At 33.6% G+C, this 16,885-nt stretch overlaps 1 protein-coding gene across 1 annotated transcript in view; it reads right to left on the bottom strand.

Annotated features, from left to right (window-relative positions):
• Positions 1–16,885, bottom strand: part of LOC125648181 (uncharacterized) — a 144,934-nt gene that overhangs the window by 13,014 nt on the left and 115,035 nt on the right. Inside the window, exons 14-33 of the mRNA XM_056141547.1 lie at positions 16,439–16,634; positions 16,014–16,264; positions 15,544–15,769; positions 11,722–11,964; positions 10,218–10,346; positions 9,901–10,104; positions 9,562–9,813; positions 7,125–7,326; positions 6,842–7,008; positions 6,490–6,651; positions 6,030–6,158; positions 5,118–5,246; positions 4,905–5,027; positions 4,672–4,794; positions 3,803–4,054; positions 3,362–3,490; positions 2,995–3,120; positions 2,542–2,682; positions 1,692–1,814; positions 1,129–1,380 (exon numbers count right to left, since the gene is read on the bottom strand). Of these exons, the coding sequence (XP_055997522.1) occupies positions 1,129–1,380; positions 1,692–1,814; positions 2,542–2,682; positions 2,995–3,120; positions 3,362–3,490; positions 3,803–4,054; positions 4,672–4,794; positions 4,905–5,027; positions 5,118–5,246; positions 6,030–6,158; positions 6,490–6,651; positions 6,842–7,008; positions 7,125–7,326; positions 9,562–9,813; positions 9,901–10,104; positions 10,218–10,346; positions 11,722–11,964; positions 15,544–15,769; positions 16,014–16,264; positions 16,439–16,634 (3,559 nt within the window). The remainder of the gene's footprint in view (positions 1–1,128; positions 1,381–1,691; positions 1,815–2,541; positions 2,683–2,994; positions 3,121–3,361; positions 3,491–3,802; positions 4,055–4,671; positions 4,795–4,904; positions 5,028–5,117; positions 5,247–6,029; positions 6,159–6,489; positions 6,652–6,841; positions 7,009–7,124; positions 7,327–9,561; positions 9,814–9,900; positions 10,105–10,217; positions 10,347–11,721; positions 11,965–15,543; positions 15,770–16,013; positions 16,265–16,438; positions 16,635–16,885) is intronic.

The following is a 16,885-nucleotide window of genomic DNA, read 5'->3' as shown; positions in this document are numbered from 1 at the left end:
AAAATTTGAACTTGTTTGGTTCAAGTTGTGTCCTTTCCTTTTGTCACATTAAAATATATTTGCATGTTAATTTTAGTTCAGTTTTGTTTTGTCAAATCAAACGTAGCTTTATCCTACTTGGGACCTCTGTTAAATTGTAAATATCCCTTTATTGAACCCCAATCTATTGGAGCATAAAACCCCCAGTCCGTGCTCGCAGTAGGAACTGAGCTGTCCAGCGAGAAGGACGCATTGATATGAGCACGCTTAAACCAGAATATTGCCACCAATTATAGAATAATTTTATTGCAGACACTTTGACATTGTTATAAATGTTGCCTGTGTTCGGCTTGTTCTGAGGTGAGTTTTATGTAACGATTTTATATAGTATTTTGTTTGTTAAAAGGTCCTAAAGCTTTCCAAGTATCTTTATTCATACTTTGTATTTTGTGCTTGTTTCAATACCGGTTTCCTTTTTCAAAACCGTCTTCACTATATAGTCCTGTTTGCAAAGTTACGGCGTGTAGTACTGGCCATAATTGTTTTGCTGTAAGAAACATTGTGTAACTGATATGCATAGAATTGCTAGAGTTTTTGTGTATCTTGTTATGATATGAAGTAACTTATATGTATAACAGTGTATGATGCATAAATACATGGATAATGTAAAGTAAGGTTTCAACCTGAAAACCTGTGTGTATGTGTACGTTTATATAGTATGACTTTATTGTCGTAGGTGCTACCTTGTAGTGTGTACCAAGTACACGTGTACCAAGTAACCACAGTATTGAAACCAAACACTTTGGGGAGCATCGACATGTGTGATGTGTCCACGTATGACAACAGTCATCAGTGTAGTGGATCCATATTTAAGCCAGAAACATTTTGAGGATCTTTACGCTCAACGTCATAAAACCGGGACCAGAATCTTAAATATTTGTATACCAAACAAATATGTAAATTGTTTGTGACTTTATCATTTATCACATTCTAGCACGGTTATCCGTGACAGTCCTTTCAACATCTGTAACATGCAATAACATAATCACCAGAAATTATTTAATAGTCTATATCATTGTATCAAATATCAAAATCAAACTTTCAAGATCATAAACTATGTAATATTGATTTGCCCTTTACTTCAAATACCTTCGCAGATTCCACCAGTGGCGTTTTGGAACCCTGTAATACATTGACACCGGAATGATCCTGGGGTGTTCAGACAGATCAGGTGATCCCCAGCACATGGTTTCTTTTTACATTCGTCGATATCCACTTCACACGTTTCACCTGTCCATCCGGGCTTACAGACACAACCATTCACATGATGACAACCACTGGCACCTCGTCCACATTTACAGGGTGCCTCACAGTTCTCACCGTAGAAATACTGACTACACACTGAAATAGTTTCATTTTACGATACATATCAAATAACATACACCCTGTGATGGTATAAAATACATTGTATCTGTCCCCTACAGTCAACACTTATCATTATATATCTTGCCAAGACGTAAGAAAGATTTAGTATGATGTAGTTATATAAGTTTTTTATTTTCATTCTGTAATATATAGTGAGCAAACGGATATCGTCATCCTAGATTTTGGAGGCGTACCTCGATTCCACTGTAAATGATATTGCATTTAAATGTATTCCTAAACTAAAACTATATATGACAAAATAATAACACCAATGGAAGATGTGCTACCTTTGCAGGATTTCCCGTCATTTTGTAGTGAGTAACCAATGGCGCAGCCGCAGGTAAAAGATCCATTTTTATTTGTACAATTCTGTTCGCAAGTGTCACTGACTTTACCACACTCGTCAATGTCTAAATGAAAATATCATCACCAGTTATAAAGAAGTAAATGCAAGAGAACAAAGTTAGCTTGGTATCATATTTGGCCCCCTGAATTCTCCAAAAACAAAGTACATATTGAAGCAAATCCTTACATTGCCAATGTAATTACACATTAATACTCAAAGAAACGCAACATCTTGATTTGTGATTTGGAACGTAAATAGATCTAGGAAAATCACAGAGAAGGGGATCTTTACTCCTTCTAGGCACCTGCTCCCACCTCTGGTATATCTAAGAGTCTATGTTTCTGAACTCATTATTTTGTTTCGCAAAGTCCATGGTCGTTATAACGATCTAGTTCGTCAATACAACCTATTAATGGGTCAAATGCTGTCTGACGTGTTTCATACCGATTGTTACGCCGTTCTTGGCACACTGATTTTGACTACGGATAACTCCTTTTACCTGATCATGATATAGGGCTTACGGCAGGTGTGATCGGTCGACAGGGGATGTTTACTCCTCCTAGACACCTGATCCCACCTCTTGTATGTCCAGGGGTCCATGTTTTTCAAACTATCTATTTTGTATTACTTATAGGAGTTGAGATTGATCACTGCTTGTTATTTTCACCTTTCATTTATCAGATTATAGGTACACAGTTCCATTAAATGATGTTGCGTTTATAATGTGTTAGTTTCTTTTACGCGCTAGTGTATATGTATTCATGTTTATATCATTATTACGTAAACGATACCTTTGCATGTTTTGCCGTCCTCTGCAAGTTCGTATCCTGTCTCACAAAAACATACTCCATTGTGATCGTCATGTGCTAGTTGTTTACAACCGTAGGAACAGTTTAATTCCGGAAAAAGGGAACAAGAATCTCGATCTGGGACTACAAAATTGGTAAGTTGAATTTCACTCAAGGGAAAATGTTTAGCAATTTATTAAAATACCATTAGAATCTATAGCATTGTTAACGATTTTTACCGAAGAACTATATAGCGAAAGTTCATGCTTAAAAAAGAGCATTTCGAAGCGTCATTTTCTATAAGTATTTTTTTTTTATCATATTGTATTATACCAAGGAATAATTTTCTGCTTTAATGCTGTGTTACAAAACATTGAAAGTTTATGGAAAACAAACTTAAAAATAAAATTGCAACAGCATCACAATTTAAAGGATGCTATGTCCATGACTTGGTACCCTTTTCACAGGTTTTTCTATCATCCTTTACAGTAAATCCAAAGACACAAGAACAGCTATATCCACCATTGGCGTTTTCACATTTCTGGGAGCATCCGTGAGTAGGAGTCTCGCATTCATCAATATCTGTTGACAAAAGTGACAAAAGAACTGATGAAAAGGAATTATACTTAAATAAATGATATTTTCGCCAGTCAATCTACACTTATAGAAACTGTTTCACTTTTGATTTCGGAAAACAAGAAAGTTTATGAAACAAGTCATCATTCAATAAAAAAAAGAATCATAACAAGAAATTTTAAAAAGGGGGGGGGGAGGGTACATCTTATATTTCATCAAACAACTAGCACTCCAAAAATATAACTACCTTCACAGACGGAGTTTCTATTTTGATATCCTTCCTTACATTCACAGCTATAGTTACCGAACGTGTTCCTGCACTGTGTAGTGTCCACCGGACAGTCATTCAGTGACGCATCGTTACACTCATCAATATCTTTAAAACACGGAGAAATATGATGGATATAAATCATGTATAGTACATTCATTTTGAACATACAGATTAAGATTAATAAAAAAACTACTACCTAGAAATAAAGCAAATAAAAAAAAAGATACCTCTCACCACAAGTAAAGGAAAACAAAAGCAAAAACCAAACAAGAGTAGATTTAAATCAAGTATAGTAAACATACTTTAAATAAAAGAAATAAGATTCCTAAAAAAAAAAAATAGCACGCAGCACCACCACCAACAAAAATGCCAACAATCAAAATTCATTTTTAAAGATGAAATTTAAAAAGAGCAAACCTTCACACTTGTCGTCGATTAATTTGAATCCTTGTAAACAATCACACTTGTAGGAACCTTCGGTGTTATGGCATAGTTTATTGCTACCACATATACTTGGGTTTAGCTGACACTCATCAATGTCCACACTGCAGTTTTTCTCAGTCCATCCCGGGAGACAGATACATCCACTAACAGGGTCGCACCTTTTTACACCTGGACCACATTCGCATACCTGGCTGCAATTCTCACCATAGTTTGGTAGGTCACAGACTGTTAAGAAAATATGAACAGTTTGCAACCCAAATAATTGTTCTTACACTGTTATATATACATGCAATAATGTAAATTCTCGGTTTAAAATCATAAATGAATATCGAAGGTAGTAGTCAACGATTTATTGTTCATTATCTTTAAATCCTTTTTTGTTTATATTTGACTCATATTGAGACGTTACAAGTTACAAGTTGGAAGAGGAAGTACAACAAATTTAGACCTATGAATGGCACTCGGAGCTTCAGCATTGGATATTCGTTATCGTGTCAACGCCTACTGTGATCAGGGACCTCGGATTTTCAAGGTCATATCCGGAAGACACACAAAGTCTACTCCTCAATTCCAAATATTAAGAGAATCTATGTTTGATGCGTTTAAGGTACGATCGGGGATTGAATTCATGAAATCTCAATCATGAAATGAATGATCGAATCAATGCAACCGATATAAAAATTCCGGTATACAACTGCATCATATATAGGAATGTGATTTTATTAACATTTATTGAAAATTAAACACGATACACTTGTGATTTTAGAAATGAGAAAATAAGTCTAACGTCTACTGAAGTGTAATGCAGATCAATGTTTAGAATACAATAGTATGTAGCTTACCTGAACAGGAAGTTTTATCAGCGTTCAGACTATAACCAGGACGACAAATACATATAAAAGATCCTTTCATGTTGTCACATTCCTGATCACAAGGAGAAGTATCCAGTGAACATTCATCAATATCTGAAAAAAGTGTCTTGTTATAAACACTCTTGTTTTAAAAGCCATTAGTATATGAAGTGTAAACATTTAGTTCAATATATAACGTAGGAATAAAGAAACTATATTCAGACCTGTGCAGTTTATCCCATTATTTGTGAGCTGGTACCCAGATGGACATATACACTGGGTGGTTCTGTCTATAGTGCTGCAAGCATACTCACATTCCTTATCAAAATCTCTACAGTGATCGTCACCTGTAATTCATTGTTTCATATATGATCTACAGGTATTACTTTGACGGTAGAACTGATGTGAAAAGAAGGCCATTTACTATACCGTGATACCTGTTTTATTACAAGTAGAGTTGTCTTCATTCAGATTGAATCCTTGGTGACATAAACAATTGAATGACCCCGGAGTATTTTTACAAATTTGTTGACATCCTGAGGTTCCTTCTATGCACTCATTTATATCTGTAAAATCAGGTGTGTTGATAAAGACGCAAAATATTTCTACCAAAACAAAACAAAATAAGTCAGAAAGTCAAAAGAAAATTATGAAAAAGTGAAATGTGATTCTGAATATCTTTCCTCCTTATTTCAAAAAAAGAAATATTCATATATACAATGTACATATTACATGTAGTTGAGTATAACATTGCAAATTTTCACCCCGAGAAAACCATTGTCAACCGACGCGTAACCGAGGTTGACGATGGTTTCTCGAGGGGTGAAAATTTTCAATGTTACCCTCAACTACATGCAATATTTGTTTTATTATACTGAATGTTATAAAAACAGCAAAGCAGAAAGACTTGCGTCTGTCGACATTTGATCAATCACTATCATGTGATATTTCGAATATCGATGCAGGTATTCGTGTTTATTGCAAACGCTCAAACGACGTTGTGTAACAATCTGCGGCGAACAGTGCGCACATAAAGACGCATGTGATAATTTGTTATAATATCACCCGTTGTCAAGTACTGTTACATGTTGTTACATGTATATACATGTACTATCACCCTGGAGGGCGTGCTTTCTGTTCTCAGAGGGTAACAATATGTTTTTTCAAATGCTTCTCGACCAATCAGTTTCGAGTATTTTGCATAAAAGTATAATAATATTAATTATTGTTTTATTCATCAATTTAAGTTTGAAACGGGGACTAATTCGTATCTACTAATTCACCTATTAGTCTACTTGTCATTATGTGTATCAAAACTTGGTATTTTCTTACACATGCAGTACACATACCATTGCAAGTATCATCCAGTTTTCTGTATCCTTTTAAACAGTTGCAGATGTAACCGCCGTCTGTGTTTTCACAAGTTTCTTTGGTAACATCACAGGAATTACTTCCAGTCGATATACACTCATCAATATCTAATTTAAAATTATTTTGATAATCAATACCCTGAATATCATCAGTTGTTTAGATAGTATACGTATACTTTACTCATGCATGATAATTCTTACGAAATTGTAAAATACTCCTTTAAAGATAACAAAGAATAAATCTCAGTATTTTCCATACATAATTCAGTGCTTTATTGTAGCTTCATCACATTGTTATGCTTCTTTGACAATCTATTCCTTATATACCTTAACGAAGCTTTACGTGAGATAAAAATAACTTCTCTAAACATCTTGCCATTTTATAGTAGATATATGAAATTCGAGCGCCCATACAAAGAGGTCTTTTAATGATACAGACCTTGACATTTATTTTCGACATCTTTATACCCAGTGGGACATTCTGAACAATTGTATCCGCGGCCCAGTTTGACCTCTTCCTCGGGGGACAGGTCAGTACAATTCCTACCTAGAGGACAGGGGCTCTGTATACAGGCATCTATCTCATACTCACAATCATCTCCTGTTGTACAGAATAAAAACATGAAAAACAGTGGCCATCTTCACAAATAAAATATTTTGATTTTACATGTAGACGGAATATCCAGCCTTACTATCAACTGAACATCACGGTCAGTTTTCTAATCTGATCAGTCTTCATGTACGTCATATATCAAATAGGGGAACTAATAATCATAAACATAATTATATACCAGAATATCCATTGTTACAGCTGCAGGCTGCCGTGTGAAATAGGTCATTATCTGTAGGGATGACATTGACCTTATCACACTTCCCTCGATCACTACAACCAGTACATAATATGATGGCGACATCGAGGGAGGGGGACTGTGCACCCTGGTTGTCAACAGCAATAATACTAAGGAAAAGGAGAAGTGTAATGTTATCAATGGATTGACGAAAAGAAGGAAAATGGAACATAAATACTATAATATATCCAAAATACCCTTTTTGTTTCAATACTGACAGTTTTACCTGATTTCAGAAAGGCTCGCATTTTTAGGTGTCCATCTTGCTATTCCTGTTTCATTATCAAAAATGAAATTGTCTGGTTGTTTTAAAACTCTATACGCTGGGTTTTCTTTACCATCATCTGAAGCATTGAACCTAATCTCCACTTCTTTATTGACAACAACATATACTGTGGTATTTCCAGATATCTGAGGACTTTCATTTTCTGTGAAAAAGAAAGTTTAAGGATAGTTATAGAAATCTCAAAATGAATAGCGAGATCTACAGAGCAGGCCTAGGAACAAACAGAATAATAACAGACCTAACACAACTGTAGAAAATGCAATCATTATAATCGATAGCTTATTATATACTATTCATTAAATTAAAAATTATTAAGAGAACAAATTATATATTAAGAATTTGTCATTAAAATGAAGTGTTCTTCAAGCAATGAATTTTATGTGAAAGAAGGATTCCAAAAATCGATTAACGTCGACGTTCTATCTGAAATTCATCAAAGGGATCATCTCCATCGGGCGGCTTTCAGATTCCGCCATGAATTGGACTGGGCCTTATATCAATCAGCAAGAAACTGCGTTGTAAAAATAATCCTTGATGCTAAAAGGTAATTTGTTGACAATGCGATAAATCAATGTAGTGACAAACCTATGGATATGTGGAAAAAATTAAAGTAATTTTTACCCTCCAAATCTATAGGCGCATCAACATTCTACCCAGATATTGATGGTCAAGTTATTTCAGACTCTTATAAAATTTCAAATGCCTTCAATGATTTATGTTGTAGAATACGTCATTTTACGACATATTTTGATTATTTGTTCCCAAAAATGTCAAAAGCCTCATTTACAATTCCAAATGTAGTTATATAATTTTTGAAGAAAGAAATTAAAAGCATGCCAAGTTCAAAAGTTACAAGTATTGATTCTGTAAAATTGATGAAAGTGGTATTGATGTTGTAGCTGACATGATGTGTTTCATCATGAATTTCTCTATACGGGAGGGTGACGTTGTAAATTAATGGAAAAACTTAATTACCCCGCTTTTCACATCTAGGGATAATTTCCGTGTTAATAATTATAGAGCGGTATCTGTTTTACCTATCGTACGCACAGTTATGAAAATACACGTTTTAACACTATTTACGAGTATTTCAATGCAAAGTATCTTTTAACGGAGCATTAATCAGGTTTCAGACCAAAATACTCTTGCAAAACTGCATTCCATAATACCATTGACAAATGGCTTGAGAACATTGATATAGGGAAACTTACAGGTGTACTGTTTATGGATTTAAGCAAAGCATTTGATACCGTTAATTATGATGTATTGATGAACAAACTTTTATCTTTAAGTATTTGTGGAAAAAAAAACTTTTAAATCGTTCCAATCTTATGCAAGATGAATATAACGAACAGTGATCAATCTCAAAACTCCTATAAGCAAAACGAAATAGAGAGTTGGGCAAACACGGACCCCTGAACATACCAGAGGTGGGATCAGGTCCCTAACAGGAGTGATTCCCTGTTGACCGGTCATACCCGTTGTGAGTCCTATATCCTGATCAGGTAAATGGAGTTATCCGTAGTCAAAATCAGTGTGCCAAGAACGGTCAAACAATCAGTATGAAACACGTCAAACAGCATTTGACCCAATGATATGTTGTATTGGCAAACTAGATCGTTATAACGACCATATAATTTGCGAATTGCTGACTTTAAACGACATTGTGGAAAGTCCTGCACTATCAACTTGTTTCTCAGTAACCTACCTCGATTTGAAAACTCACTATACGCAGAACAAGTTCTTGCGTATCGAATCAGTTGAGAAAGAAAAACACCATTTGCAGAGGTTAAATGGAATGTTGCTATATAGATATGAGAAGTTGACGATGGAGAAGCTGAAACTATCCTGTTTGTCATAAAATTGAGTTGTTAGTTTGCCGTTAATATTTCTTTTGAACAAAATATCTAAGTATGAAGCAGAATTGAATGACTCTGTGGTGTCCCTTATTTCGACAGGGATATATCGTATCGACATATGACTGAACGTTATTATTGTTCATAGATGAAAGGTTAAGATAACGATGGGTGATCAATCTCATAAATTCCATAAGCAATACAAAATAGATAGTTGGGCAAATACGGACCCCAGGACACACCAGAGGTGGGATCAGGTACCTAGGAGGAGTAAGCATCCCCTGATGATGTGTCGTCGAGTATATAAATGTAGAATTGGATGCCACAACAAGATATTTATTATTATTATTTTCTCCAGAATTAATTCCATATTAACATTTTGAAAGTTAAGAATAATTCTGGTTACTTTGTTAAGATACATGAAATATCCAAATTCTTTGAAAACATGAAATTGAAATGTGAGGAAATAAGAAGGGTGATAAAAAGTTTCTAGAAGAAATATTTTTCCATGCATGTATTACCGATGACTGCAACATCTGACTTTGAATCCTGCTCTTTAAGTCCAGAAGATTCGGCCAACTTAATGTCTCCTGTTGCAAGATAATCTGATATACAAGCTTTAGAAGGGTTGGAACCGCATTTCTCTTTTGCTTCCTTAGTGCGGTTTTTATCCACTTCATCAGTGAATAGTGGCACAAACTCAGGATGCGAAAAATTCTTGTATGTTAATCCGTCATCATAGTGGAATATAGTAGACTTTTCACTGACAGACCCTTGATAGAAACAACAACACACATCTGGTACATAATTACCAATAACAAATATAAGATTTGATATCATGTGGAAATAAATATACTTACAAAGATGTCCAAATTTGTAAAAGATGTCCCTCTCAGTTTTACTTGCATTTCCTGTTAAGATAGTGCCATTTGGGAGAATGAAATCGTTCGTTTTGTTTCCGTCAAAGTTTCCCATCAAACCTAACACTAGACCTTTGTATTTTTTGTTGACTAGTGTCTCGCAAATCAGGAATCGTTTCCCAAGGCTGATTTTCATAGTTATGACTGGAAAATATCATAAATTAATGAACTAAGTTTCTGTTATGACTATGGAGAATAGAGAGCGAATTATTTCAGAAGAATACATTAAGTGTACTCTAAATGTACAAGGAACTTACATGGTTTGAGAAATGTTGCAGATATTGTTTGGTTTTCCCACTGCAATGACACGTTCGGTGTTCGGAATGTATAGTTGGTATTTTTAAATTTAGTTGTCAGGTCCGCTCCATTAACTCGGATTATCATTCCTGAAAAAGGCATACATTTCTGCATTATGCTTATAGAGTTTGAATAATATTAACATAATTATAACCTGAAAATACTTATTTCATATGCAACCACGTCACAATAGCTGAATCGTAAATATGGGAATCCACTCCTTTTTTAAAATCAAGTAGTGAAAATAAAGGTAAAAACAAAATCCGTAACAACTTAAGAGAAATAACATACATTATAAAGTTTCGTTATCACTGAATACCAGGAGGCGGGCGATTATATGTTATGGTTAAATGTCATGGTATTGGACAGATGACAAGAATTAATAGCGGGTGTACAAAAGAAGAAAGTGATAAATTAATCATATCTATCCAAAACCACCATCATTTTTTATTATATTATTAAAACCATCTGCAGTAGGTACATATATTTAATCATGATTTTGATGAGTAATTCTTTTCCACATAATCTACTTTTGAAACCTGTTCGGTAAACTGAACTCCGCAATTCGTAGTATTTTTTCTTTACTTAAAGAGACAATTAGACTTCATGGTTTTTTTCCACATAATCAGCTACGGATCATATGCTATACGCTCTATTTTATTCATTAATCCCAATATTCATTTCTTGCATTTTTTTTTCAAAACATGTCAAATGAATATGGTCTCGGTTTACACATGGAGACATTCTTATTGAATATAGCAAGGTTTACTCCTGTAAACAGTGTTCGAGTTGTATTATGATTTATGTTTTGTTCATGATAGGTTTCCAAATAGAGGCAATCTACTGATAAACAAGTTGATGTTACAGTCCCGTTTAAAATCAGACTTTCCCAAAGTCTATGATCGTTAAAATGATCGAGTTTGTCAGAGTTGAAAGTATCGAATTAAAGGCCACACAAATATTTTTTTTACGTAAACTGCCAAAAAATACAAAACAAGGCTGCTAATAAAGGGGAACAATTTGTACCTGATCACCAAAGTTCAACGAAAAAATTGATCATGATATAAATGTTAGATCATTTCAACGCAGAATAAGAATTTTTGATTTTCTTTTTCTAACTGATCGCAATATATGAATATTTCCGAGTTCCATTTTATTGAAAAGGCAGATGTCTATACTAAGACACCTAGTTTGTCATTTATCGTAAGGAATGGTAGCGTAAAATGTTGAAAAGCCGTGCGTTTTATGCTGTTGACTTTAGAAAAGTTTTGTGATTATAGATTTACTGAAAGTTCATTTTGATTTTTGAGAAAATGGTTTCCTTTTACATTTACGGAAATATTCATAAGCTACTTAGTGGTTTTACATGTCTACAATTGATTTGGCTGTCCGTTAGCAGTTTTCATCCTAACTGTATCCAGCAAAAACAGTTTTAAAGATATGTATCATTACATTGCTTTATACCCGTTTTGTTTCGTGACATTTCGACCTGTACTTTAGAGCCCGTTTGGTCTTGCGCTGCAAAGGCACTGAATATAGTAGCATTAATGGTAGTTCCATTTTCTGTGGTTGCCAAGTCTGTCCGAGCCTGGAGTTCAAAGGTTGTTGCACTGGTATTTATCCTGATCATGGTGTATTCTCCGTATCCATTAAATGTGTAGTCCAGACCATCAAGTGTAGTTATATGAGGATCTCCGAAATTAATTCCTGTAAAAAGATAATTATCATGATAATTTCAATGAGTTCAAATGACTGTTACAAATAAAGAGAAATGGAACATGGCTTTTATAAATTGGTAATTTGACTTTAATTGACCCTTTAGCATAGAAACACTCAATGTAATGAAACGAAAGCATTGCAGCAACTTTTGACTTGTATATTATCGTATAAAAATGATTTCATATCTTAAGATTAATTTACAAGTCATTCATCAAAATAGAATACAGCATGCGCTTAAAGAATTCGAAGTAGTACAGATGGATTCATGGTAGAGTATGGGCAACGGAAAGGGCAAAAATTATATTTATTAAAAAAATAATGGCAATTTAAATTCACCAATCAAAAAACTATCATAAATGACCCTAAATGCAAAATCAACAGTCTTCTTTGCAAAATAGATATACATAAAATCAACCGAAAGTATATATATACAAATCAAACGAAAAAAGTAAAATCAACAAACATAAATGCAAAACGAACAGACATCGACACAAAACAAGCGGACGCACAAAGATAAACGCCAGGTGGCGTTCTTTGTGAAAGATTATGCGTCATTGAATATTGTGTTCTACACAATAAAGCGCGAAATCCTCGGTTCAACATCCCAAAATGGCCACGGAAAAAGCGGAGGGAAACACTTCTGATGTCATTAGACAAGCCTCTAGGTTGCAAATTAAGATATATACTGGCTACCCCCCCCCCTTCCCTACATTGCATTGTAGAACGAAGCTGCCCCCTTCCTTATATGTTGCTGTTGAAGCTTGGAATAGAGAACATCTTTTAGGGATATTTGGTCCCTTTTTTATTTTCGTTTGATTGACAAGAATTTTAAACGAGTTATCCTCCCCCTTTCCCTTCAGAAAAAAAACACGCTATGTGTCTGATGCTCTTAAGATTCCTATGTGCAACAAAAATGAAGTTCAGTCAAATTTCTTGTAACTTTCTTGCATACTGTAATGAAAAAATTATTTGATTTAGTCAATATTAACCCTAGATTGAAAAAATAATATAGAGATGTCTCTGATATAGCTTACCAAAATACCGTGTAAATTCAATCCAATTGTGCCTCGCAAAATTCGTCATGTAATTGGATATGTAAGGTATTTTATATCTATTAGAAAATATTTTATTATGATTAATTTTTCGAATTTGAATATGGCGTTTTATTAGTCTGGATCACAGTTAACGGCGCACATGCTTTAGATGTGTTCCGAATACCTTACGAGTCATTAAATCGATTCGTAGGGAATCATTCGAGGTTTACAGAATGCTCAAATTTAAACGCCACCTAGCGTTTATTTGTTTGTCCGCTTGTTTTGTATTTATGTCTGTTGATTACGTTTTTGATAATTCGTTTCGCATTTATGTCTGCTGGTGTAACTTTTTTGTTTGATTTATATATATTGATACTTTGTGCTGATTTAATGTATATTCACATTGCAAAGAAGACAGTTGATTTTGCATTTAGGACCATTAAATATAGTTGTTGTTTTTTTGGATTGTTGAATTTAATTACCATTGATTTTGTAAAAATGTATTTTTGCCCTCTCCGCTGCCCATAGTAGAGTCCTTTCTGGGTCCCTATGAAATTCAACAAGTTAAATTGAACAACTGCATGAAAAATAGCCATTTCATATCAAGATACCACAAACTGGGGTAAAACGTAGTGTTTATGCCATGATTACGGCCTTACGTCATTTTTAATTTACTGAGTGATATCAGGATTCTTATATAAAATAATAGCTCAATTTTCGTGGTGAACTATAGTTCTTGTATACATGACAACCCCTCTAAGATTTTTGTTTCAAAATGTGAAGTCAAAATAATGTTTCAAAGCATATTACTTCAAATACAATGTACATTCGTATATGTAAAACGTGGAACATATAGTTAAAAGTAAGTTTCCTTTTTGAAAACACGTGAGGGCGCGTAAGCAAGTCATGACAAGTATTTTTGCGTGAAATGTCCATACCTTCATCTATTTTCAAATACGAAAAAAACATTTTTCATAGTTTCATTTCACTTTCTATTCTGCCGCATATTCCCAGCCTTTGAAATAGTCGTACTATTTTTATCAACATGCATGCGCATGTTATTCACTGTTCGTTATCTTCACCTTTCATTTATGACGTAATGACTACCATTTCAACTGGTGACGAAATCAAAGGTAAAAACATTGGACATATAGATTTTACTATATGATCTGTTTCTGGGAGTTAGGATAAATTTAATTTATTAAAGTAAGAAAGAGTTGTAATTCGTCAAATTTGTTAATTCCGTGTTTAACGTCGCGTGGAGATCTTTCGCACATATTGAGACGCAAGTTCAAAGTATGTCAAATAGACAGTAAATAAAAGTATCAGAGAGTCCTTTAAAGTACCTTATAAAACTATTTGCTTGACATCATATCTTATCCTGTTTTTATGCATTGCCTTATATGGTACCAAGAATCGCCTGATTTTAAAACAATAATTTATCTAACCCTTCACGATATTTAGTGATGCGGAAGTCGCGAATGAGGAATACCTTCAGTTCTTTACGTCTAGAACCAAACATGTTCGTTTGATATGTAAGAAAATAAAGTAAGAGACATGGAAAACAAAACAATTCAAAATTGCGGTTAGCGTTATCATCGTTCTGATAGTTGTGTATAGCATGTCAAAGGTAACATTTAATCATTTCCACTTGTAGTGTATATTTTTCAATTATTTGTTTTGTATATTTTCCATTTGTATTGAATAATTTTGTATTTATGAGATTGGTCACTATTCGTTATCTTCTTTTTTCATTTGTATTCTATATATTCTTCTTGGAATTTAGATTTTCTATTTATACTGTGTGGGTTTTTTTATTATTATTTATGTTGCATATTTTCTATTTGTAATGTAAAAACTTTCATTTGTAATTCTTAATTTCTATTATACATATATCAGAGGGATTATATATTTAGATTTGTTAAGAAGGATTTCATTGGTCAAGTTTTAATCTGTATCGTGTTGAAAGCGAGCGAGATGTTCTGGATGCTCAATCACAAGATACAATGTTTCTTTTATTTAAACATGAGGTTGAAAAGCGAGGGAAAGGTCAGTAAAATTTACATGTAGTTAAACAGTAGTTATGAAACGATATAGTCTATGGCTTGATAATAGAGTCATGGTTTAAACCAATAAAACCCTTTTAAAAAACAAGATAAATGATCCCTAAGATCAATATAAATCAAAATTATACAATGCAAATGACAATTAACCTTTTCACAAGATAATTAAACATTATATAAGACAAATACAAAATATTTAATGCAATTGAAAAAATATACAAAACAAATTGAAAATATCGACTACTAATCGGAAATATACGAACCAAATGAAAAATTGCAGAGTACAAATGAAAAATTATAGAATACAAATGAAAACTTATAATACAAATGAAAAACATCAAATATCGCAACGTTTTATAGGCCATAATTGTGTTTACCTTTTAATATCTTATAAATCAATAGTTTAGAATCCCAATGAACTATATATACAAAAATGTATTTTAAAACATACTAGTATTATATTAATTTACCAGGTTGGAAAGGTGATCTCCAATAACAGCGTGGAATTGGGCGGACTTTGTAATACCAGTCACAGTGACCTGTACTACAACATTGATCCCTGGGCTTTGAGTCATAGTTATTGTATTGATATCTTTCAAAGAACGGGTTATACTGCAAGACTGTCCCCGCCAGCGGTATATAACGCTGTAAGGGACCTAAGTGTTCCGTATCGGCGTACATCTTGAAGCAACATTCCTGACAAATACAAGCAAGAATCTCTCAAATTCCATTTTAGACTTCTTCATAGAAGTATAGACTTCTCTAAACAAACAATATTCGAAGTTTTACAAAATATACTTTGAAAATCTCTCATTGTTATTTTTGGAGTAGAAACTTCCTCTGAATGTGTATATCACATAATTAATACAGAGATAATCATAAATTATTTCATTGCTTAGTTTAACATAACTTCAAAACAAAGAAAAAAATAAAGGCTTACCACATTTGTTCCTAGGGTCATTGAAGCATAACACAACACTCTGTTCACACGGTCAAATCTGTTGATGGTGTAACGTGGATCAAACCTCAGTAGACGGGGATCACATGGACATTCAATGTCATTAAAGATGTGTGAAAATGTCTTGTGTATTTGATTTTCTATATTAAAAGAGTACCATAACAAACATTCTTTTTCATCTCTCTTCGACTGCACTCCCTCTGTCATTTTGTAAATCCAGAAACCACGTTCCCCTGGTAAAAAACGAAAATGTAACCACTTTAATTTAGAAAAGTAGAAAGAATACGATTGTCTCAGGATGAAAGATGTATTAAGATGACATATCGTTACTTGTGATATACCACATATTCCTCATAACAAATTTTATTTGTCATTTCCCAATAGTTATTTTTAAATGAAATAAATACCTCTATTTCCAGGAACTACACTCATTCTAAATGCTCCTTTCTGGTTCGTGAAGGAGTTCTTAGCGACAAATTGTTTGTAACGATATCCTATGGAAATTTTACGATTGCGTATTGGTTTCAAATCGACATCTATGTAGTTAATGACTGTAAAGGTATTTTCTCCATCCGTGATGAGGAAACATTGGAATGTGACTTTCTAAAATGAAATTAGAATAAGTTTCATTCGAAATTTCATGGGGTGTCTTATGGACACATATGTTATTTGTATGAAAAGAAAATATGAAGATAACGAACAGTAATCGGTCTCATACATATCTCCTATAAAAAATACAAAATTAAGATTTGGGCATGCACGGGCCCCAGTTAAAAATAGATGCGGATTTTAACAGGTTCATGACCCATTTAAAACAGTCATTTTGAGATACATACGGAGGGTTCTAATTTTCA

The sequence above is a fragment of the Ostrea edulis genome, chromosome 6, assembly GCF_947568905.1.
Source record: "Ostrea edulis chromosome 6, xbOstEdul1.1, whole genome shotgun sequence".
NCBI lineage: Eukaryota > Metazoa > Mollusca > Bivalvia > Ostreida > Ostreidae > Ostrea > Ostrea edulis.
This window is presented reverse-complemented; position numbering and strand designations above follow the sequence as displayed.